Raw genomic sequence first — 23,880 nt, forward strand, 5'->3', positions numbered from 1 at the left:
ATTAAAAATGGCTTTTCACTCCATCCCTCCTCCACGTGGTGTATGGGAACAGAGGCGGGGTTGAAAGGGGGGCATTGTGCGGAGCGGCAATGGATCCCGGGGGTAAAGAGAGAAAAAGAGATGCCCACTCAACTGTGTCCAGGTCGCCATTGTTGGAAATTCCCTTCCCATTCAATGCATTTTAAATAGAGCTCCGAATATGCGGACGCACCGACAAAGTGAGTGAGCCACAGGGGGTCTTTACTGCAGTAGCCCATGCAGTTATAGTCTATAAGCGGCTTGACGTATTATCCCAAACCATCACCTTCTTCAGCATCTTTTACAAAAGTTTGTGTGTGTGTGTGTGCTTTTACACAATGTTTAAATATTTTTTAACATAACTGTCACAGCTGATTTTTTTTTATTTACAGTTTTTACTTTTATGTTATACTTTTATTATTAAGAGTAAAGTAAAAAGTTTTTCCCATGTAAATTGCGGCAACATCCAACAAATAATGCAGTGTTACCTGTTCTTTCTCTCTTTGTCATTTACCCATCAAAATACTGATTTGGATGATTTATGATTAAATATAAATTGCGCGCAAGTAAACTATTCAGTCATTAAGTTGTTAAAAACAAACAAATGGTGTCAAACTCTTGAATGTATATAGGCGCATTGTATGCATACATTACATAACACAGATAAAACATTACACAGAGTAAACTTTTGATTGACGCATATTAGTGTAACTCTAAATTATGTCGAACGCTGCAATATAAGCATTAAGAAAAACGCCACGAAGGAGAAAGAAAGAAAGAAAAAGAGACGGTGTTCCGCGCCATTGAAATGCAAATCTATGAACAAGGAGAGATTGTACTTGTGTGTGTGTGAGAGAGTGTGTGTCTTTGGAGAAGGGGGGTTCGCAGAGCGGACAACTTTGAGAAAGAGGAGACTTGTTGAAGAAAAACAGCCACACACGCACTCGCCAGTTCGCACGGCAACACCGAACGACGTCACGATCCGCTTTAGCAGTCGATGCTAATATTGAGTTTATTTAACAAACTCTGTTTACATAGGTCGATGTTGTTTTAGCGTGCCCTGCAAGGTGGATTACTGACGAAGAGTAAGATTCATCTTAGAAATACAGCACTGGTGTTTCGACGTGCGTTGCAAACTTTGTTTGATGCCTGTAACTCTCACCGGCTGCTCGTGAATCATGTCACGCCGGAAACAGAAACGGCCTCAGCAGCTCGTTAACGCGGACCCCGGGGGCACGCGCTTGATGCCACAAGGTGAGGAAATCATTCCTTTGTTGTTTGTTATTTTGGGATTGGTAACTGTGTAATATAACACGTGTATGTGTTAAAATTGACTGTTATATAAACGTGTGTTAATATTTATTATTACTTAATACTGCTTAATTCTTAATAACTTCATTATATATTTATATCTATATTATATTTAACAGAGATTATTTTATATTTTATAAAACGTATATTTATAAATATATATATAAAATTGAAAATCAGTTTACTTAAATATTTTATTTCATTTTTGCTGTCCCTCACCTAACTTAAAGAGTTAAACTAGTTAAAATGGATTACGGTGTGTGGCCCTAAACTCACCAGTCAGCCAGCCATTGTTTGAAGCTCAGCAGCTCAGCTTCTTCATTTCTATCATTAACCCGCCTTTTCAACATATAAATACATTAACATATTTTCCCCCAGAGAAAATATGTTTTAAATATGTTTTTTAAGACTTCATAAGAGGGTTGGTCTCAAGGTGTTCAGCCGTATGGCCAGTCATTATGTTGACATGAATTTCTTAGGGGCCAGAATTGCGTTAGCTTTTCACAAATGTCAATCACATAAAGACTTGCAGCATAGTCAGTTTGACTGCTGGGGGTCTGCTGCATTTAGAAGAGTCTCCTATTCAGCATGAATAAGGTGCAGGCAATGGGTGGGGGGTGAAGGGGGTGTTTGGGTAAAGATTAATCTCTTCTCACTCTATTATCCTCTCTTCTCCCTTATTCTCTCTCTCTCATGTTTCCATGTGCTACTCTTTTCTGCTCCCACCATGTTCCCCCCTTCCCACTCTCTTGCCTCTATTCACTTTGTACTTCTCAGTTGGGGGTTCCAGTGTTAGAATACAGCGGGGATAAAGAATGCACCGTTGCATGCATGCATGGAAGGAAAAGTTAGCTAAGGAATCTTAAAGATAAAACACCTTTTGAAGTGGTTTGATTTTGTATAGATGTTGGCAAGCAAAGATGGTGAATGGTAAGAGGATGCATTTCTAGTGCATGGTGCATTTCCACACATGATACCTGCACAGGTCTGTGTACAGTTATTTCATGTGTCAGTATGCAACATAGAGTGGTCATTTTTGGTTTTCTGTCAATCAGCCCACTGCCTTCCCAACCCCCTTTTCTTCTCTTTCTGCACTCATGATTCTAAAAGAATTTGACCTTAAAGCTCTAGAGGTCAGGTCATCTAGCCAATCAGAGTGCATTGACAGTGGCCAAAACTTTTTCTGTGCCCTGACCTCTGACCTTGTGTGAGGTCAGGGGGAAGGGTGAATAGAAAGATGAAAGATGTTGTTGATGGACAGAGGATTGGGTTAAGAGGGGTTATGGGTTGTTGTGGTGATATCCTATTGTCATTTAAAAGCTCTGCAATAGCTGCAAGGTGGTCAGTGAGTTGAGGCAAGAGTGAGAGAAGAAGATGTGAGTGTTCTGTATGAAGAATGTGAAGGTGAGTGGTCATTAAAATGCCTACTGACGAGTAGTGTTCAGCATTTTGTTGTAAGAAAATGGTGATACTGAACATATGGTCTAATCATGTATCACCACTTAATCGTTTAATGTTAGGTTTAGCATCTGTTAGCCTAGTTTTTTGGTGTATTTTACTCCGTTGGCCCTAGTCAGACTGTTCAGTGGCTTTTTGGCTCATGCAGTGAAATGTAATGGTCAGTTTTTTAGCAGCAGGCAGGCACCCAATCATAAATTGCTGTAGTACTTATCTCATTTAATATTCATGCACTTTGTACAGTCTCAGAAACTTTAGTGTCTGAGAAAAATGTTCTTGTAACAGCCAATGCAGACTAACAGGTCATCATGGGCAAGCAGTTCACATGTCTGTGAAAAGCTCTTTTACACTTAAATTACACTATTACGGATGTTGATTTACAGATGCTGCAGCTACAGTGTAGCTAAAGTCTATACAATATAAACACATGTATTATTGCAATATTTGCAGAAGACCATTTTCATGGTCTTTGAAAGTACTAATGTCCTCCTCCTTGTTTTACAGATGACCAGTTCCCAGTGAAATCTCCATCATCCTCACTTGTCTCAGAAGCTACCTCATCATCCTCTGCTTCCTCCCCCACATCCCTTCAAGACTGTCAGCCTCCTTTGGCCCCAAGGCCATCCCCTGGTGGACTTCATGCTCCCTCACTTCCCAATGAAAGCTCCTCTCCTCCCCATTGGTCTAATCATATTGCCTTATATACTACATCTCTGCCTAATGCACACTCATCTCTTTCTCCAGACTTTCCACATCCTTCTCTGTCCTCCCAGACCCACTCTCCTCCCCCTGTCCTACAGAAATCCATTCACATCCCACCTCACCAGCCTCACTCCACTGTGACTTCCCCAACAATGGGTATTTCGGCAACCACCACTACCTCATCTTCCTCATCTTTATCTTCATCATCATCATCACTGGCTGCTCCACCACATCAAGGAAGCCCTAGTCCAATTCACCAAACTCCGTCGTCACCCTCAGAACAGCTCCAGGTGCCTCCTACTTTGGCTGTGCTCTTAGAGGAACTTAGAGTACTGCAGCAAAGGCAGATTCACCAAATGCAGATTACAGAAGAGATATGCCGGCAGGTGCTGCGCCTTGGTGGTATGGGTAGCGACCAAGATGGATCTCAGGGATCTGTGGAAAGTCAACAGAGAGGTGCAGACTTGCTATTGCCACCCAGCACTGCCTCTGGTACTGCTTTGATTTCTCAAGCTCCTGTGCCCAAGCCCAACCTGTCTTACACAAATGGAATTAGAGCTCCTCATTTGTCCTCCTCATCTTCTACAACCTCCTTATCCACTTCATCCTTAGTCACCTCTTCAGCGCCTCTGCACCCCCTTTCTCTAACATTGGGACTTCCACCTCGTTACCTCAATGAAAAGTCTCCCAATAACTCCATCAGTCACACCAATGGTATGAATTTTTCGACTACTCCCTTGCCCACATCCAGTCTCTCGCAGGACCAGCTATCACTTAGTTCTACTGTTAGTACCTCAAATGGATCTTCAGCCTCCTCTGCAAGCCGCCAGCAGCACATTTGTCGGTTCTGTGGGAAGGTTCTGAGCAGTGACTCCTCCTTACAGATTCACTTGAGATCCCACACTGGTGAGCGTCCCTATCAATGTCCGGTCTGTCTAAGTCGCTTCACTACTCGTGGCAACCTCAAGGCCCACTTCCTTCGTCATCGTGAGCAAAATCCTGAGCTGTCACTCTCCCTCTTGCCACCTGCTCTCTCTGAACAGGGACAATCTGGATCCACCTCAGGATCATCACAGAGACGCAGAAAACGTCGGGCAGAGGATGAAGAGCATTTTGGTGTTAAAGGTAGTGTAGGAGTGCCAGACAGTTTAGCTCTGGGTTTTCTGTCTGGATCAACTCACCCATCACCCTCCTCCCTTCCATTGCCCCCCAGTGTTGATCTGGCTCTGCTTTCCACTGCCCACTCTTTGCTACAACTCAACCGTGCCTCAGCCGCAGCTGCAGCAACAAGTGCACAACCCTCATCCACATGCATTTCCTCCTCTACCTCCTCTGTGATGACCACTCAGTTTAAAGGTTCGAAGCAGCAGAGATTTGATGAGAATACACCACCACACTCAGCCTTGCTCCCTGGATCTCCATATTCCCAGCTTGCACACCTTCCTAAGATTCTTTTTCCCTCAGGTCCCTCTGGCCACCATCCCAGCCTTGCTCTTCTCCGCCCTCCACACCTCTCGTCTCCTCACCTCCCACTAACCTTCCCCTTCTCCTCTTATGCCAAACCTCAAAATTCCTCTCCTCCATCCTCCACCAAGTCATCCACCTCTGCCACTTCTGACACTTCCAAGCTGCAGAGACTGGCACAAAAGTTGGAAAAGCAGCCCCTTCCTAAAAGCAGCCATGAAGGTCAGACAAATTACAACGCTCAGGCTAATGACATATCCACAACATCAAATGCTAATTCTATCTCGGCTTACAGAAGAGAAATGATGGCAGCCTTAGGGCTAAATCCCAGCACTCACAATGAACTGACTAGTCAAGAGCTCCCAGGATCCACTGCATCTTCTCTGGCCCCTAATCAGTGTGGGGTGTGCTTGCGTGTCCTCAGCTGCCCAAGAGCCTTGCGTCTCCACCAGGCCACCCATTTGGGTGAACGTCCATTTCCGTGCAAACTCTGTGGCCGCTCCTTCTCCACAAAGGGTAGCCTTAGGGCTCATTTAGCAACTCATAGAGCACGTCCAGCCAATGCACGAGGCCAGAACTCCTGCCCGCTCTGTCAGCGGAAATTCACAAATGCTGTGGTGCTACAGCATCACATACGTATGCATCTGGGGGGTCAGTTGCCTCCAGAAGGGAATGGAGACATGCAGTCAGAAGAAGGTCAAATAGATGGGGTCTCTCTACCTAAAAACTTTCAGTCTCTTCCTCTAAATATGAGCACTTCATCCTCTGCCAGCATACTAGAGTCTGGTGCTAGCCTTAGAGATGCCACATCAGCTGTTGGAGACCAGCCCATGGAGTCTGATCAAGACCCCTATGACAACACACCTGAGACCAGTCCAACTCTGACCCTGGAGAAGCAGGATCAAGGCACGGCCTCCTCAGAAAATATCCCATCTGACAATAACATCATCTCAGAAGAAAACCATTATGGTACCACCCATCACAGCAAGTCTCAAGTTGTAAATGGTGCTGCAGAAGATGATGAAGATACACCTCTTTCCCTCTGTACTAGAACCAAGTCCCAAGATACATTGTTTGGTAAAAAATTACTCAGCGGGACTTCACATCACACAGTGATCAGTGGGCCAAAACCCGGTTTAAGCAGCGAAGCTCTGGATCTGTCCCCAGCTCTCACACCACCCTCCAGCCCAAAGGTGTCAAGTGAACTGAAATCGGACCAAAGCAGTGATCAAACAACACGTCATATGAATGGAACAGACCATAGTCTTGAGCCCAAAGACAGTGAAACAGAGCATGCATCATTGCTATCAAAAACTTCAAAAAAGGAAAACGTGAAAGTGGAGAATGCACACATATCTGAAATTAAGGAGTCAACAGTGGATAATCATGAAGGGAAACCAGCACAAGACAGTGAGAAAACAGAAGTAACATCATCAGAAACTCCTGTGCCCCCTTTACAACCCCAGCGCTCTGAGAAACCTTACAGCTGCACTGAGTGTGGAAAAGAGTATGCCAGCCGCAGTGGATTAAAGGTACATGCAGATTATGACTATTTATTGTTATTATATATATATATTAAGATTTTTAATTGCTTGTCTTTGTGTTTTAACAGGGACACATGAAACTCCACAGTGGAAGTATCAATCAATTAACCAGTAGCATATCTTCACAGTCCTTTGAGGGAAAACCTGTGGAGCAACTGCAGGACCCAGTTACATCTCAAACTAATGGAAAACTACAAGTAGAGGAGGATAAAAACTCATCAGAGGAGAACGCAGACAAAATGTCCTTGACTGAGCATCTGGTGCCTACTACTGACAGAGAAGACAGACCTAAAGGCAGTGCTTAACACAATTAGTTAGGTTTTAGCACTGTGCTTGGTACTGGTTTATGTTTTCACTTTTTTATATTTTGTTCTTATGAGTAGTTTGTAATTGTTCAATATCGTAGAGTGGTAGCTGATCAGTCGATATGAATGGTAGTGTCTTTTTACAAAGGCAATGAAATCCTACTGGACAAGACTTAGAAAGTCTTTCGACTTCAAGTATCAGGACGCACAGAAATTGGACATTGAAAATAGTATTTGTGCATAACAAATGACAAGGGAATGAATAAACATATCTTCCTTTAATTTTTTTAACAATTAAATTCTACATCTAAGTGCAATTTCAGAACTCGATTTGGAACTCATTACATTTACTCAAATCCTTTAAAACATAAAAAATTAAGAAATTGTCTTGCGCAGAAACAGTTGGACAAAAGGGAATGATTTGAAGAGAGAATGGGATGATTGTACCAAAAGTGATCACCTGATGTGCAGTTGAATGTAAATATTTTTTTTTACGTTCCCTGTTTTTCACACTGTTGTATTGTGTAGGTGTCTATAGCTGCACTATATCTGTGACTTCTAAAACTGATTGACAAGGGAGGCTTTCAAGATACCATTATATTTGGAACATCTCTGTTGGTTCTTTTGAATTATATTTAGCTTTGATTTCTAATTTTCATGAATGTAGCATGACCCTAACTTGTCAATTGAAAGAAATAAATTCAAATGAATGTCACAAGATTTGTAAGTTGTTTCATATATATATTACATGCATGCTATTTTATTACATTTAACAAAAGTTCACAACCACCCTTAAATGCATTTTCTGCATACTACAAGGCCCGGTGTTCATTTGTCTGTTGCATTAGTTGTCTTCTGCACCCAAATCCCCCTTCTTTTTGAAGTCCGGCTTTCTAATATGTTTTATTTCCCCGGATTGGTGGTGTGCATGTTGATGGGTGTATATGTGAATGGTGTGTGTTTGTTCGCACACATATACTTGTGTAATGTGATTGAGTGTGCAGCTGTACAGGCTTCACTCCCTCCCCTCGTACACCCTCTCGCTTTCTGTGTCATTCTCTTTCATATGCTCGCTCTTTCATTTTCTCTTTCATTCTTTGCTTCTTTCACTCACTTTCCACCACCCCTCTCCCCCGTGCAATGCGGCTGACACACAGGAAGCTCTAATCCTGGCACAATGCCCCCTCCCCTTATTCCCCCTGAGCGTCTCTGCGCGGGATGAAGGGGTGGTGGAGACCGACCCAACCAGCTGTCCCTAAAAGGGCTCCTAATCCTGCCTCTGCCAGACCCTCGAAACCATGACAACCTGTAACCAAGGAAAGAAATTTTGAGGTTGAGAGGGAGAAAGACAATGAGCCAGAAACAAGACATGTGGGAGAAGTTTGTCCACTTGTATTTAGTGAACGAAATAGACATGTCTCAATCAAAACTAATGGAAAACAACATGCACACATATGCCAAAATTTAGCACCTGTCAGGTAAAATATGCTACAAGTTTCTTGACATTAAAAGTTAGAAAAGTTAAAATAAATGGATGTAAACAGAAGACTTTTCTTTATAGATTCAATATAACTTTTACAGATAAGCCATTGTTTATATTTTATGGCTAAATCTAAAGGTATAGTCAAAAATTATATTTAAACGGGGACATTTTACAAGACATTTTTAAGATGTAAAATAAATCTTTGGTGTCTCCAGAGTACATATGTGAAGTTTTAGCTCAAAATATCATATAGATAATTTATTATGGAATGTTAAAGAGCTACTATGGTCCGATTTACGATTTTACATTTCCTTTGGTGTGTAAGTGTGTATTAGTATGTTAACGATATGCAAAAGGTACAAACCCCAAAGTAAACAATGACGCGAGTTATCGTTTCAAACATAAATCTCTTTTCTTGGACTACAACAAACACATGGATTGTATGCAACAGTTTACTTCCTGGGCCTGCTCCTGCTTTGGCTCACAGCCTGTAAGTCATGCTGCGTTCCAGGCAGGTTTTTAAACCCGTGAATTACGACTTCAAAACCACAACTCACGACTCTATGCATTCCAGGCAGCCTGTAACCCGTGTTTTTACAACCTTCTACCTGTGAAAGTGCAGTGGAACGGCAGTCAAACTCGTGACTTCCCACCCGCGAACTCGTACTAGATCGATGTACTCCCAGTTTAGAGTCGTGAGTCGTGGTTTGAAGTCGTGATTCACGGGTTACAGGTTGCCTGGAACGCAGCATTAACTCCAGAGGTGTCACAATGTACATATTAGCTGGCCAATCAGGGACACAGCGCTTTTCGAATCGATGAGTTTTGTACAAAATCAAAGCGTTTAAGGAAGGCAGGATGTCTGGAGCTACAAAATTGTACGGTATGTGGAAAATAATGTTTTTTAACCATAAACCACGCAAACACATTGTATTATTATACCAAACACACAAAATAACGTTTGTTGGCAATGAAATAGGTGCCCTTTAAAATTGCCACTTTGTAGGTGTAAGTCAAAATTTTCCGTTTTTTGGTGTGTCCATCAAAATGCACTGCTCAGCATAATGGTGGTTTGCTAAAATTGAAATTCAATTGTGCTGTCAATTATTTTCTTGCTCTCTCTCTGCACTAAATGGCAGTGCCATGATTGTATAGTTGCAGAAAAGGGCTGATATTATTATAATAAGATCCCCTTCTGACATCACAAGGGGACCAAAATTTCAGTTAGCCTACCTATATTTTCACATGCTTGCAGAGAATGGTTTACAAAAACTAAGTTTCTGGGTTGTTCCTTTTCACATTTTCTAGGTTGATAGAAGCACTGTGGATATCCAATTATAGCACTTAAACATGGAAAAGTAAGATGTTCATGATATGTCCCTTTTAAATTAGAAATAGTGCACATAACCACACGGTGGCGACATAAGCACATGTATGTGGCAAGACCCCTACAACCTGTTTAAGAGTAGGCTAAGCTTGGTTTAAACCGGGAAAATATCACATTCACAATAAAAAAAAATGTATCTTTACTTAATAAAATTTTACCCATCACATCTCCCATAACTAAATTACACTTTAAGTCCCATACACTTAAAATGGTTTGCATAAATTGAACATTTACCATTTCTTTCTTTTTCTTTCTTAGTAAATTATATAGTAAACCATGGTTAGTGCTTGTAGGGATAAGCTATGTGTCATTCAAACATTTTCAAGTCAAATTCAATTCAAATTCCCATCCACAAGTATGACCTTATTTACGAATGAGTACATTTCCCATTCAGTTTCCCATATTTCTTATCATGTTATTTTAAGCGATTACAGGCTTGATAGATCTATCAAATACTGTATCATATAAATATTATTGCAATTTATATAAAATATACATTTAGTTATGATTCATAACTAAAAGTATATTTTATATAAATTGCAAAAACATTTATGTTTTAGGTTCCACTTATTTATGTGGATGTTTCTATGTACTGTAATGCCTATAATAGTTTTTACTGTCCGCCTCCTCTCTTCTCTCCACCCCTTTTACTCACTATCTTCACGGTTGTCTGTTTATCTGAGAGCAGAAGTACATCAGATGATTTAAGCTCAGTCTTCTCAGACGTCTCAGGAAGAGACCCGCGCGCGATCTGTCACAGCAACTGTATGATTTAGACCTGACACGACCCATTATAATGAACTGTAGATTGGCTTTGATCTTGACTGCGAAAATTACCGGCAGATAAACAGCACCAGTACAAGCTGCTCACTTTCCGATGTCATATCACCTGGAGGCAAAGGTAAAAAACCTCAAAAAAATTACTTTTTTTGGTGAATTGTAATGTGACAGTATAGTTGATATTTAAATGATTCGGACTTTACGCAATTTGATGGAAGGTAGGCTACTGTATACCTATCTTAAATATAGCTTATAGTAGAAATATATACTGTAAAATATGTACTGGGAAGAGATAATTATTCTAAATGCATTATTGCCGTAAACATGTGCACTGACACTTTTGTAGTTGTTATATTAGACTATGAAGATCCTTTTCACTGACTCTTTGAAGCAAGGCTGTGGCTGTCAACGTGAGTTATTTTGTTTAATAGATGTTTTCTTCACAGCTTATCAGCATGTCCTGAACTTTGCTCTCTGATGTTCAAGATTTTGCATTGGTGTGGCTTTTAAATTAGCACGTGAAGTAACTCCACTGTCAGCCACTCACTGCAAGTCTTTGATCATTCCGCCTTATTTAACCTTTTCTCATAGTAACTTTCGTTTTAGTGATAAGAATGTTATACAAACAACTAATTTGATTTATATGGGTACTTTCAGTACCATCCACAATAAAATTCCCATTCATACTCTTCTTTTTTAAGAAATTCCCATTCCCAATTTTGTATTTTATTCACTTTAAATGAAGGAAGGCTTACATGCCCATATAAAAAGCTTTTTTATATGTAATTTCATTTGGCCAGAAGCCTTTCACAGTCTAGAAATCCAATCTACTATTGGCCAAAACGTCTGTATTATCCACGTTTATAACTAACTAACTAATAGAGCGCAGTAACTTATCTTTTAAGAATTCATAAATCATGCTTCTCTAATCTAGACTAGTCAGCATTTCACCATGAAATAATGAAATTACATGAGCTGTCAATTAACTAGTCATAATCCTTATATGTGCATTTTTCATGTATAGTCATACGAAAAGCTTTCACTTCTTGAGCTTAGCTCTTTTGAGTCTAATGAACCTTGAGGAGCATGTGACAAATCAGCATTGTGATGTGCCAAGCAGTCTCCGTACCAAAGTACACGTGTCTGTAAGATAAAATGAGACAGGTTGAACTGACCCTGACGTATTTCGAATCCCTTCCACTTGGTCTTGATTGATGCACGAGATGTTTTTCTTACCTAGGCGAACTCCTTTAAACCCCTTTTCCCGCTTTTGTGTTTACTTTAAAAATCCATAATCCATTTTCTCTGTCGTCTAATGGATAGCCATACACCTGTTTGAAAAGCAAATGTGTGTGTATAGTTTATGATATCCCTGTTAGTTACTTTGGAGAGTAATATATGTGTGTATGTAAATATGACCGCTGACCACCCTTCCTCTAATTTTTCTAGATGTCGGCTGAAGAGCTCAAGATCTAAGTGGGGACTTTTTTAAACCTTCCTGAAACACTGAACTTTCGTAACAAGCTGTAGATCTGCTTTTCTGTTGTATCCCTCGACCTACCGGTGCCTTAAAACAATGGCGTCCTACATCCCCGCTCCCACAGAGGTGCCTTCTTCAGAAGCGTCGAATGGAGACCTAAAATCAAGTGGCTCTCAGGAGTCTATGAAACTGAAAAAAGAAATATCTTTGCTTAATGGCGTGTGCCTCATCGTGGGAAACATGATTGGCTCTGGAATCTTCGTCTCGCCAAAGGGAGTGTTGATATATAGTGCCTCATACGGGTTATCTCTGATAGTTTGGACAATTGGTGGGATCTTCTCTGTTTTTGGGGCTCTTTGCTACGCTGAGCTCGGAACCACTATCACCAAGTCGGGTGCCAGTTATGCCTACATCCTGGAAGCCTTTGGAGGCTTTCTGGCCTTCATCCGTCTATGGACATCACTCCTTATCATCGAACCCACCAGCCAGGCTGTGATAGCCATCACTTTTTCCAACTACATGGTGCAGCCCATTTTCCCCACATGTATAGCACCCTACGCGGCTAATCGTCTGCTGGCTGCAGCTTGCATCTGTAAGTTGGAGTGTGTGTGTATTAGAAAGTACTTTGTGTGATACCTTAAGAGGTATATAAGAGATAAGAACCTATATAAGGTAAAATGCATTAGGTCCCTCTTTGTCCTCTGAGAGCATAAGTTCGTGAAACTTCAATATAAATCAGAATTTGCTGTATATGGAAACAGAGAGAGAGAGAGAGAGAGAGAGAGAGAGATTGTGACTTTATGGAGGCATTACAGAAGTGCCAATGATGTAAAGGGGAAGGGAAACCGAATGAAGTGTCCAGCTGATGTTCAAGGTTACATACATGGGATACTGACTCATCAAAAACAAAATTTACCCACAGACAAGAAAAAAAGAAAATGTCAATGTGAGAGTTGATGATAATTTTTACATAATCATATATCAGTATAATAACTGTCAGGAAAAAAGACAACGCTTTGAAGCACATACACATGTTACATTTAAAAGATCAAATCACACACTAATGTGCAGTAAAAGATACAAGTATGCTCTCAGAAACAAAGATAAGGTGCAAAAGTTGTCAGTGGGGGGTACCTTTTCAAAAAGTACACTTTTGTACCTAAAAGGTACATTTTGGTACCTGTAAGGTACATGCTGGTACCTTAGAGGTACATACAGTATCTGTACCCAAATGGTACATATAGGAACTTTTTAAAAGGTAGCGTCCCCCTGACAACGTTTGTACCTTTTTTCCGAGAGTGTTCTACTTGGAATGTGAATGTGCTGATTTCGAGAAGGTAAAGTCCTCTAGATTATGACTCTGACCCTTATGACTAATAACTAGTGACAGCTCAGCATGGCACGGAGCCAAAAGGACATTGATTGATAGAATATACACTTATACACTTTATCTACCTTTTACGCAGTATATTAATCAAAAAGCTCAGTCAATACAAAAGAAGTACACTTGCCGCAGAGTACTTAAAGTGCTTTGTTTTCGTGCACTAATTTTGTACTTAATATACTAAAAATTCTTCTTTAGTACTTCATAAGATGCTCTTAAGTGTCCTTTTCTGTGCTATTTTGAGACAAAAAGGAATGTGCACTAAAATGTGATAAAAATGTACTTAAAAAATTTATTTAGGTACCACTTGTAGTAAACTTGAACCCATCTTTGTATGTAAGTTCGGTTCAAGTTTAATACAAGTGGTAAAGGGACATTCCACTTTTTTGAAAAATGCTCATTTTTCGGCTCCTCTAGAGTTAAACATTTGATTCTTACCGTTTTTGAATCCATTCAGCTGATCTCCGGATCTGGCGGTACCATTTTTAGCATAGCTTAGCACAATCCATTAAATCTGATTAGAACATTAGCATCACGCTAAAAAATAACCAAAGAGTTGCGATATTTTTCCTACTTAAAACTCGACTCTTCTGTAGTTACGTTGTGTACTAATACTGACGGAAAACTAAAAGCTGGCAAATCTAGGCAAATATGGCAAGGAACTATTCTCTCAAACTGGCGTAATAATCAAGGACTTTGCTGATGTAACATGGCTGCAGCAGGCGTAGTGATATTACGAACTGCCCGAAAATAATCTAATCCAGTTTTATAGATATTATAGTATAATAAAAAGGTCCCACAATTACACAGGATTGATAGGATGTATCTGCGCACACTATGTAGTAACTTCACTCTGTAAGATTTTAGACCGTAGATTAGAAAGATTGTAGCGATGTGGGTGTGTGGGACATTTATGATGTGGAGGTAACAATTGATAGCACCTATAACGGATAAGATGGAGAGCAAGACTGAAAGCGTTTTTGATCAAGTGTGTACATGTGCACAGTTTGCCTATACTTGCTGAAATATGTACACAGGCAAACGTCGGTCATTGAGTGCCAATGTCCTGCAGATTTTAGGTCCAACCCTGATAAAATCTCGCCTACCTGTAGGGGACTCTTTGGACCCTGATTAGCTTGTTCAGGTGTGCTTTATTAGAACTTCAGCTAAATTTTGCAAAACATCTGCACTCCAGGACCGACGTTGCCTACACCTGATTTACATCGTCAAAAAATGAATGATCCCTAGCTGCCACTGGATCACTACTCTTTAGAAAGTTCATAATGTGTGTCATTTAGTTAGAGATATGTATATATTTGGTACCAATATGTACCTTTAAGGTACCTTTGAGGTATTAAAGGAATAGTCTATCCATTTTCCATATTAAACTATGTTATTACCTTAACTAAGAAGAGTTGATACATCCCTCTATCATCTTAGTGCGTGCACGTAAGCGCTGGGGCGCGCTGCGACACTTCGATAGCATTTAGCTTAGCCCCATTCATTCAATGGTACCAAACAGACATAAAGTTAGAAGTGACCAAACACATCAACGTTTTTCCTATTTAAGACGAGTAGTTATACGAGCAAGTTTGGTGGTACAAAATAAAACGTAGCGCTTTTCTAAGCGGATTGAAAAGTGTAACTATATTGTATGGCGGAATAGCACTTTTGGGAGTACTTTGACTCGGCGCAGTAACACTCTCCCTCTCCCATTATGAGAGGGAGAAGGGGAGCGGATTTTTCAGGCGAGTCGAAGTACTCCCAAAAGTGCTATTCCGCCATAAAATATAGTTACCCTTTTCAATCCGCTTAGAAAAGCGCTACGTTTTATTTTGTGCCACCATACTTGCTCGTATAACTACTCGTCTTAAATAGGAAAAACGTTGATGTGTTTGGTCACTTCTAACTTTATCTCTGAGTGGTACCATTGAATGAATGGGGCTAAGCTAAATGCTATCGAAGTGTCGCAGCGCGCCCCAGCGCTTACGTGCACGCACTAAGATGATAGAGGTATGTATCAACTCTTCTTAGTTAAGGTAATAACATAGTTTAATATGGAAAATGGATAGACTATTCCTTTAATATGAACCCTTTGGTGGAAAGATTTACTTTATAAAAGTGGACAGGCCCAGTGACATCTAGGGACCAATTTATCTGACATTTATAGTGCCCTTATTATTTTAAATCTCACAAATAGACTTAATCATGTTTTGTTTTGTTTAAATTTAATATTATCAGTAGGTTTGTATGTAATAGTTAGGTTTAAAGGTGGAATGTCCCTGCTGAAAAACACAGCATGAAACCAGCATGGACCAGCATGGGAATTATGCTGGTCTATGCTGGTTTAGCTGGTGGTCACAGCATACCAGCACCAAAACACAACATATGCTGGTATGACCAGCATGGGATGCTGGTGCTAATGCTGGTTTAGCTGGTGCTAATGCTGGTTTGTTGCTGGTTTAGCTGGTGCTAATGCTGGTTTGTTGCTGGTTTAGCTGGTGCTAATGCTGGTGCTGATGCTGGTTTAGCTGGTGTTCACTAGCAAACCAGCACCAAAACACAACATATGCTGGTCTTGCTGGTATGCTGTTTTTTTTCAGCAGGGGTGTCTAATGTGTGAGGCCTTACATAAATGTATACATTTTAGCTGGTTTACTGCTCATGCTGTGCTAGAACACTCCCAGAATAAAAGGTACACTAATATGGTACCTTTTATAAAGGTCCAAATATGTACCATTTTGGTACTGATATGTACCTTTGAAGTATCAAAATGCACCTTTTACCAAAAGTGTACCAGTGACAGCTTTGTAGACATGAAAGTCATGGGATACATTGTTACTTCCTCTTTGAAGTTAGCAGCGGTAAAACTTTTTTCATCTCTGACTCCCAATTTCAGTTTACTTTCCATTCATTTATGTCCTGTGTAACCGCCAATGGTTATTTGAAGACAAATCCACGGCACAGATTTGGAATAATTTATAAAATGTTAAGTAATCTATCTATCTGATTTTTGGGAATATCCAACCACAGGTGCTTACTGCTAGACTTTGTGTATGACAGAATAAAATGTTCCTGCTCGCACAGACTTTTGTGTAAATGCTGCCCTAAGCGCTTTCAATCCTTGCAAAACAACCAGCAGGAGTGCTAGAGTCAGCAGCTCTGCTTCCTCAAGCCAGGAAGACTACCTTACAAAACACACACATACACGCACTGCAGGGTAAACCAACTGACCCTTAAAAATCATTGATCCTCATGAAAAACAGGGAAAGACCATATCTATTTCATGTTATTGCTGGGATGTTTTGACTAGACTGTTTCTTTCCAGCCACATCACCTTGATAACAAGAAGAATAGGTTTCTAATCCAGGAAAGCCAAATTTAGGGCATTAAAAATGCATTAAGCGTTGTGATGTGAGCAAAGTGGGATTCATCTTTTACCTGAAACTGTGGTCATTCTGCAGGCCTGCTGACCTTTGTGAACTGTGCCTATGTCAAGTGGGGAACGCGGGTTCAGGACTTCTTCACCTACGCAAAGGTCATCGCCCTCATCGCCGTAATCATCACTGGCCTGGTCAAGATTTTCCAGGGTAAAGATGTTACATGATGACATCACTCTAAAGTTCTGTATATATGTATTTGGTACATTCTAATTTTTTTGTATGTTTGCTTTACAGGTCACACACAAAATTTTGAGAGTATGTTCTCAGGCTCATCTCAGGACCCTGGTGATGTGGCCTTGGCATTATATTCGGCTCTTTTCTCCTATTCTGGATGGGACACTCTCAACTTTGTCACTGAGGAGATCAAGAACCCAGAGAGGTGATTGTGATTTGTCTGTCTTTGTGGTTTAAAAATACAGAAACAAAAGCATCATTCCTGTTGCACATTAAGTAGAGCATTACGTAAGCGACATAAAGGTTGTAAGTTTGATTCTAGCATGTACAGTATAGTTTCCGACATGGGCTTGGGAACCATCCACATGTTAAACATTTTTAAGATTTTACTATGTTCTTACCTCAACTTAGACAAATTAATACATATCTAACTTTTTTCAATGCGTGCACTTAATCGTTGTACAGCGTGTCGTGAATGTGTTAGCATTTAGCCTAGCCCCATTCATTCCTTAGGATCCAAAAAGGGATGAATTTAGAAGCCACCAAACACTTTCATGTTTTCCCTATTTAAAGACTGTTACATGAGCAGTTACACGAGTAAGTATGGTGGCACAAAAAAATGAGAATTATATTGTATGGCAGAAGAGCACTTCATTTGCAGCACTTCTACCTTGGGCGCAGTAATATTGATTGAAGGTTCAGCGAGACGGGGAGTAGTCAGGAGTGATGATGTTACTGTGCCCAAAATCGAAGTGCTGCAAACTAAGTTCTCATTTTTTATCCACTTAAAATATTGCCACATTTTTTTTTATTTTATCATGTAACAGTCTTTAAAATAGGAAAAACATGGAAGTGTTTGGTGGCTTCTAAATTCATCCCTGTTTGGATCCTAAGGAATGAATGGGGCTAGGCTAAATGCTAACACATTCGCAACGTGCTGTAGAAAGATTAAGTGCACGCAAAAAAGATAGGTTTGTATTAATTTGTCTAAGTTGAGGTAAGAACATTGTAAAATATTAAAAAATGGTGGTGTTATCCTTTAATACCAATGATATTGGACCCACTAACTTTTTCTCTAATTTAAAGCATATCTGTTCACTTGTCAGACCGCTGTCAGTCAAATCCATTCCACTTGAGTAAGCTCTAATAATAAATTGAACTCTGTTACGCATTTAAGCTACAGCCTTGACTTTCACACTTCTGCTTCTTCAAATCCATTCCACTTGACTCATTTAGAGTAAATACAAATTAAACTCCATTTCATGTTTTCACTACTTTCGCCAACTGTACTTACGGGACACGACAAGGTAAGCATGGGGGTGCTTAATGCCATTGGGGTGGTGATGGCGCAGTGGATAAGACACACGCCTTTGGTGTGAGAGACCCGGGTTCCAATCCACTGTGACACCATTGTGTCCCTGAGCAAGACACTTAACCTTAAGTTGCTCCAGAGGTGTGTGACCTCTGACATATATAGTAATTGTAAGTCGCTTTGGATAAAAGCGTTAGATAAATGTAAATGTAAGCAAAGCTTTTTAGGCTATAAAAGCAACCAGAATACAAAAATGGCAACTTCTTCAGTTAAAGGGATAGTTCACACAAAAATGAAAATTCTGTCATCATTTACTCACCCACCCGTATAAATTTCTTTGTTCTGATGAACACAAAGGAAGATATTTTGAGAAATGTTTGCAACCAAAACAAACTTTTGTATTATTTTCCTACTATGGAAGTAAATGGGGTCCATGAACGGTTTGGTTAACGCTTTGTGTTCAGCAGAACAAAGAAATTTATATGGGTTTGTAACAATATGAGAGTGAGTAAATGATAACAGAATATTTCTTTTTTGGGTTAATTATCCCTTTAATGCTTTTGGACCCCTTGATATTTTTTGGATAAAAGTTTCATTTAACTGACTTAATTAAACACAGCAAACATGTGATTGGATCACATGCCTTTTTGCGGGATCCTCACTTCTGTCATGTGACAAGAGTTCCCATTTAACTTTCCAGACAACCAGTACTTCTCCATTTCGAGCTCTATGTAGAAGTTACTTAACTTAGGTGATGAAAAACCAGTTTCTTTTACAAAATTGCCAACACAGCGCTAAAAATGTATTTTTTTAAAAAGAATAAAGTTCTTATTGATTTAACATCATTCGCAGATAAAATAAAATTCACTATTGACAGTGTGATTTTTTTTAGTGGTAGGTACATTAGTGTCTATGCAATGCACATTAATGCTATTTGCTTCCCTCTGGTGGTTGTCTTTTTAAATTGCAGAAACCTACCAATGGCCATTGCCATTTCCATGCCCATTGTCACAGTGATCTACATTCTGACCAACGTGGCCTATTACACAGTGTTGCCTATTCCTGCCATTCTGGACAGTGATGCAGTGGCTGTGGTGAGTAGCCGCTTTAAGTGCCGGTTAATATAGCGGGGACCCTGTTAAAGCAACACTATGTAGTTTTTCGACCTTTAAATAATGTCTCTAAAATTATTTCAGTGATAGAACAACTCTTAACTTGATGAATTCTACTGCTGCTGCAACCTGAGCAGCCTCCTAGCTGCTACAAGAAAAAAAATCCTCCAGCTTTTCGGTTGGATTTCTGATCTTATAAACATTTCAATCCACAGACATTTGCAGACCAGGTATTTGGGTATTTTAATTGGACGATACCGCTTGCAGTTGCCTTCTCCTGCTTTGGAGGATTAAACGCATCTATATTGGCTGCTTCCCGGTGAGTTTTATCTGTTATGAAAATATGAATAACCAGCTTACACCTGTTTATTTCTTCATTTTACATCAAATATATAGAAATAAATAACTCAGATTGTATGTAATGCAAACATTAATCGTATGGGCTTACAATATTTTGACACTAACATTGAGGTTCTATTTGCATTTTTATGGACACATTTTAGTCTCATTTTATTTATTTATCATTTGCATATCTTCACTTAGGCTGTTCTTTGTGGGCTCCAGAGAAGGCCATCTGCCAGACTACCTATGCATGATTCATGTTAGCCGCTTCACCCCCATCCCTGCCCTGCTCTTCAATGTCAGTCCCCATCTCTGTTTTTGTGTCATAATTCACTAGAATGTCGTTATTTTGTGCTGTTCTTTCCCATTATGATCGAGCACTTGTCATCATCCACACGCAGGACTCAATCTTTTATAGATGTATGTGAAAATGCATGACTTCTAATGTGACTTGCTGCTTCACAGGGTGCTATGGCTCTTGTGTATCTTTGTGTGGAGGATATCTTTAAACTGATCAACTACTACAGCTTCAGCTACTGGTTCTTTGTGGGCCTGTCTATCTTAGGACAGCTGTACCTGCGATGGAAAGAACCAGACAGACCACGACCTCTAAAGGTAACCATACAAACCAACACAAAAGAATGTGTATATCATGTAGATATACACTGCAAAAAATGACTTTGTTACTTGGTATTTTTGTCTTGTTTCTCAGTAGAAATGTACAAAAAAAGATGGATTTTTATTTTTTTTGATGACCAAAATTAAAATAAGTCTACACTGTAAAAAAAATCCGTAGAAATTTGCAGCTGGGTTGCCGGTAACTTACCGTAGATTTAAATGTATGTTATTACTGGCAACATTTTGTTCAAAGTTAAATGAACATTAAACATTTAGAAGTCTTTGTCTTTACAGAATAAAACTAGAAAAACAGCATCAAGCAAAACATTCTGGAAAACAAAATCTGAAGCAAAAAACAGAAAAGGTTTGATGATGATTTCTGGTTCCCAGAATGCTTTGCATTAGGCTGTTATTGTATAGTTTTATTCTGTAAAGAAAAAGACTTGTTAATATTTCAAATTTATTCAACTTTGAACAAACTCTTGCCAGTAAATAACATAAATTTAAATCTATGGTAATTTACCGGCAACCCATCTGCAATACCATTGTAATTTCTACGGATTTTTTTACAGTGTAGTTTTTAGACAAAAAATGTCACATTTAAGTGAATTTGTGCTTAAAACAAGCTCAAAAAAATCTACCAATGAGGTAAATAATTTTTTCTTGAATTTAGTGTTCAAAATTTTTTTTTATTTTCCCATTGGCAAATTATTTTGCTTGTGTAAAGCACAAATTCATTTAAATTTGATATTTTGTCTAAAAACTGACTTATTTTCCTAGGTCATTTTGCTCATCTTGATTTAAGAATGTTAAGAGATTTTTACTTAAAACAAGACACAAATACTAAGAAAGTAATTTTTTGCAGTCTATATAAAAAGGTAGACATACAAGAAGGTACAAAAGTTGTCACTGCACTGCAAAAAATTATTTTTAAGAAAATAATTCTTAGTATTTTTGTCTTGTTTTCAGTAAAAATATAAAAAAATTCTTAAGATGCTTTTTCTTGATGAGCAAAACGACCAAAGAAAATCAGTCTAGATTTTAGACTGAAAATATCAAATTTAAGTGATTTTGTGCATAAAACAAGCAAAAAAAAATCTGCCAATGGGTTAAGCTAATTTTTCTAGATTTTTTCTTGAATTTAGTGTTTCAAGATTTTGCTTAATTTTTTTTTTAAATATTTTTGGTCTAAAAACTAGACTTATTTTCTTGGGTCATTTTGCTCATCACGATAAAGCATCTTAATATAAGATTTTTTTGATATTTTTTATGAAAACAAGACAAAAATACTAAGATTTTTTTTCTTTAAAATCATTTTTTGCAGCGTGGTGCCGTATCTTTTCAAAAAGTATGCTATTATACCTCAAAGCTATCTGTAAGGACCTTTTTAACCCTCATAAGCCCCTATTGTCCTGTATACGTTACAGTTCCATGGGGGTAAAAATGACCCTAGAAATTAAAAGGGTGATTACAAAAAATATAGACATTTTTAATGATACAAATAATATATCACTTTTTTTGTTTACTTCCCATCTATACATTACTGCTGTGTTTTGGGAGATATGAAGTACTTTTGTACCTTACCACTCAATTCCTCAACTACACCATTAGCTTGCCTGTAAAATATCACATTTTTATGAAAAATTCACATAAATTATGATCTAAATTTGATTTAAATTGTTTTTAGATATTGATCTAGATGTTATGTGTTGAATTCGGCCATTTGGTGTTAACCTTTTCTTTTCTAAGTGCACAATACTTATGTCAGAACATAAACATGTATTGGATCTCTGTCCAAACTCTCCTCCACCATCATTAATCTCCATTTCTCTCTTTTTCAGCTCAGTCTGATCTTCCCGATTATATTCTGCATCTGCACAGTGTTTCTTGTGGTGGTGCCTTTATACAGTGACACCATAAACTCATTAATTGGCATTGGCATTGCCTTATCAGGAGTGCCTGTCTACTTTCTTTGCTGCCATCTACCTGCCAACCGTAGGCCTATGTGGCTCCGTAGTTCCATTGGTAAGTTCACTGATAGTGGTTTAGTCATTAAAGATGTAATGATTCTGATGTAACACAAAGGTCTTGATAAGAATTTAAAGGAACTGTTTAATATAAATGAATCCCCTCACTCTTATGTTGTGCTGAACCTGTATAACATACATTCCTTTGTGGAGATATTCAGCAAATTGTTATATTGCAAAACATGACTTTCTTACTTAGTATTTTTGTCTTGTTTTTAGTACAAATATTAAACATTCTTAAATCAAGATACATTTTCTTGATTGAGCAAATTGACCTTAAGAATTGTTTTCTTGGATTAAGTGTTTAAAAAAAAGTTAAAGATTATTTTTTACCCCACTGGCAGATTTTTTTTATTTATTTAAATTATATTTTTTGTATAAAACGAGATTTATTTTCTTAGGTTATTTTACTTATCAATAAATACATCTTAATTTAAGACTTTTTAGAATTTTTGTTTTTAGAAAGTCATTTTCTGGCTCATCATTTACATTTACTTTTGTGTTCAATGTCATGTGGATCTTGAGTAATGACATTTATTTGCTCTTATTATATATTTAAATGTTTTCATTTCTTTCTTACCAGCATCTGCAGGTTTGCTCATTCAGAAGGTGTGCTTTTGTGTCCTTACTGAGATGGACACAGATGACATAAAAGCGGAGTAAAAAAAGGACCAACTATATACTATACTTGAACACAGAGAAACAGGCTACTGATGTGGCAACCTCAACTGATGTCATTTAATGCATTTGTCAATTTTGATCGATCAAGTGAGAACTTCAGAGCAAGTTCTTTATATTTATTGGAAATATTTATGTTGAAGAGATGCTTTTATTAAGTTTATCACTGGTTTTAAAATGATAGGGACTAGTAAATTGCCAGCTCATGCTTAAGAAGAAATCACCTTTGGACATTGAGGTTGTTGCAGGGCTTGGCGGGATGATGAACTGATAGCACTGATAACAGAAGAATTATTATGGGACGTGTACCGGCTTTAAATGTGAATTTTTTGTATATGGACATTTTTGCTGATAGATTTTAATTGCATAGACATTTAAATGCTCGTACACTAATAAGTGGCAGTTTCGAGGACAGGGTTTAGATTAATCCAGGACTAGTCCTTAGTTGTATTAGAAAATTTAAGTAGTTTTTAAAAACTAACCTTACAAATAAACAGTACTGGTGTTCATCTTAAGACTAAACAAAGGGCACTGATATCTAAAAATTTTAGCATTTTAGTCTGGGACTAGTATAAACCCTGTCCAGGAAACTGCTCATAAAAGACTAACAACAGTGTTGTTTCATTTAAAAAATGAATTGTGACAACATGTATTATATTTAAAGGCTTGGAATATCAAGAGGATATATTTCTAAAAATACCGAAATGACAAAAGCAGTGTTAAGTGTGGATGTGTGATAATTGGATGACAAAACACCTAAATAAATGAGAAACACTTTAGTCTGCAAGTTGTCAGTTTTTATGTGCTCTGTTTGACAAATTAAAGTATTCATTGGTATTTACTTAAAAACAATTCATT

At 38.5% G+C, this 23,880-nt stretch overlaps 1 protein-coding gene across 4 annotated transcripts; it reads left to right on the plus strand.

The window, feature by feature from the left end:
- Positions 1-780: 780 nt before the first annotated feature.
- Positions 781-23,801, plus strand: LOC135764793 (Y+L amino acid transporter 2-like). 4 transcript variants are annotated; one of them, XM_065275480.2, is made up of 11 exons: positions 781-1,272; positions 3,292-6,377; positions 12,110-12,524; positions 16,781-16,906; positions 16,994-17,138; positions 19,216-19,339; positions 19,573-19,676; positions 19,901-19,997; positions 20,165-20,314; positions 22,159-22,342; positions 22,928-23,801. In XM_065275480.2, exons 1-11 carry the CDS (start codon positions 1,197-1,199, stop codon positions 23,005-23,007), a joined length of 4,587 nt encoding a protein of 1,528 aa, XP_065131552.1. In that variant the 5' UTR covers positions 781-1,196; the 3' UTR covers positions 23,008-23,801. The 4 variants fall into 4 exon arrangements, with proteins under 4 accessions (XP_065131552.1, XP_065131550.1, XP_065131549.1 ...); XM_065275478.2 differs by lacking the exons at positions 781-1,272; positions 3,292-6,377 and adding exons at positions 10,363-10,573; positions 10,799-10,862 and having other exon boundaries at positions 11,902-12,524; XM_065275477.2 differs by lacking the exons at positions 781-1,272; positions 3,292-6,377 and adding exons at positions 10,363-10,573; positions 10,811-10,862 and having other exon boundaries at positions 11,902-12,524.
- The last annotated feature ends 79 nt before the right edge of the window (positions 23,802-23,880 follow it).

The sequence above is a fragment of the Paramisgurnus dabryanus genome, chromosome 2, assembly GCF_030506205.2.
Source record: "Paramisgurnus dabryanus chromosome 2, PD_genome_1.1, whole genome shotgun sequence".
Lineage (NCBI taxonomy): Eukaryota > Metazoa > Chordata > Actinopteri > Cypriniformes > Cobitidae > Paramisgurnus > Paramisgurnus dabryanus.

Coding starts and splice junctions, on each gene's coding strand:
- LOC135764793 (XM_065275480.2), top strand. CDS start 1,197: ATGTCACGCCGGAAACAGAAACGGCCTCAGCAGCTCGTTAACGCGGAC. Junction 16,907..16,993: donor CCTGGTCAAGATTTTCCAGG/GTAAAGATGTTA, acceptor TTTGCTTTACAG/GTCACACACAAAATTTTGAG. Junction 19,998..20,164: donor TCCCTGCCCTGCTCTTCAAT/GTCAGTCCCCAT, acceptor GCTGCTTCACAG/GGTGCTATGGCTCTTGTGTA.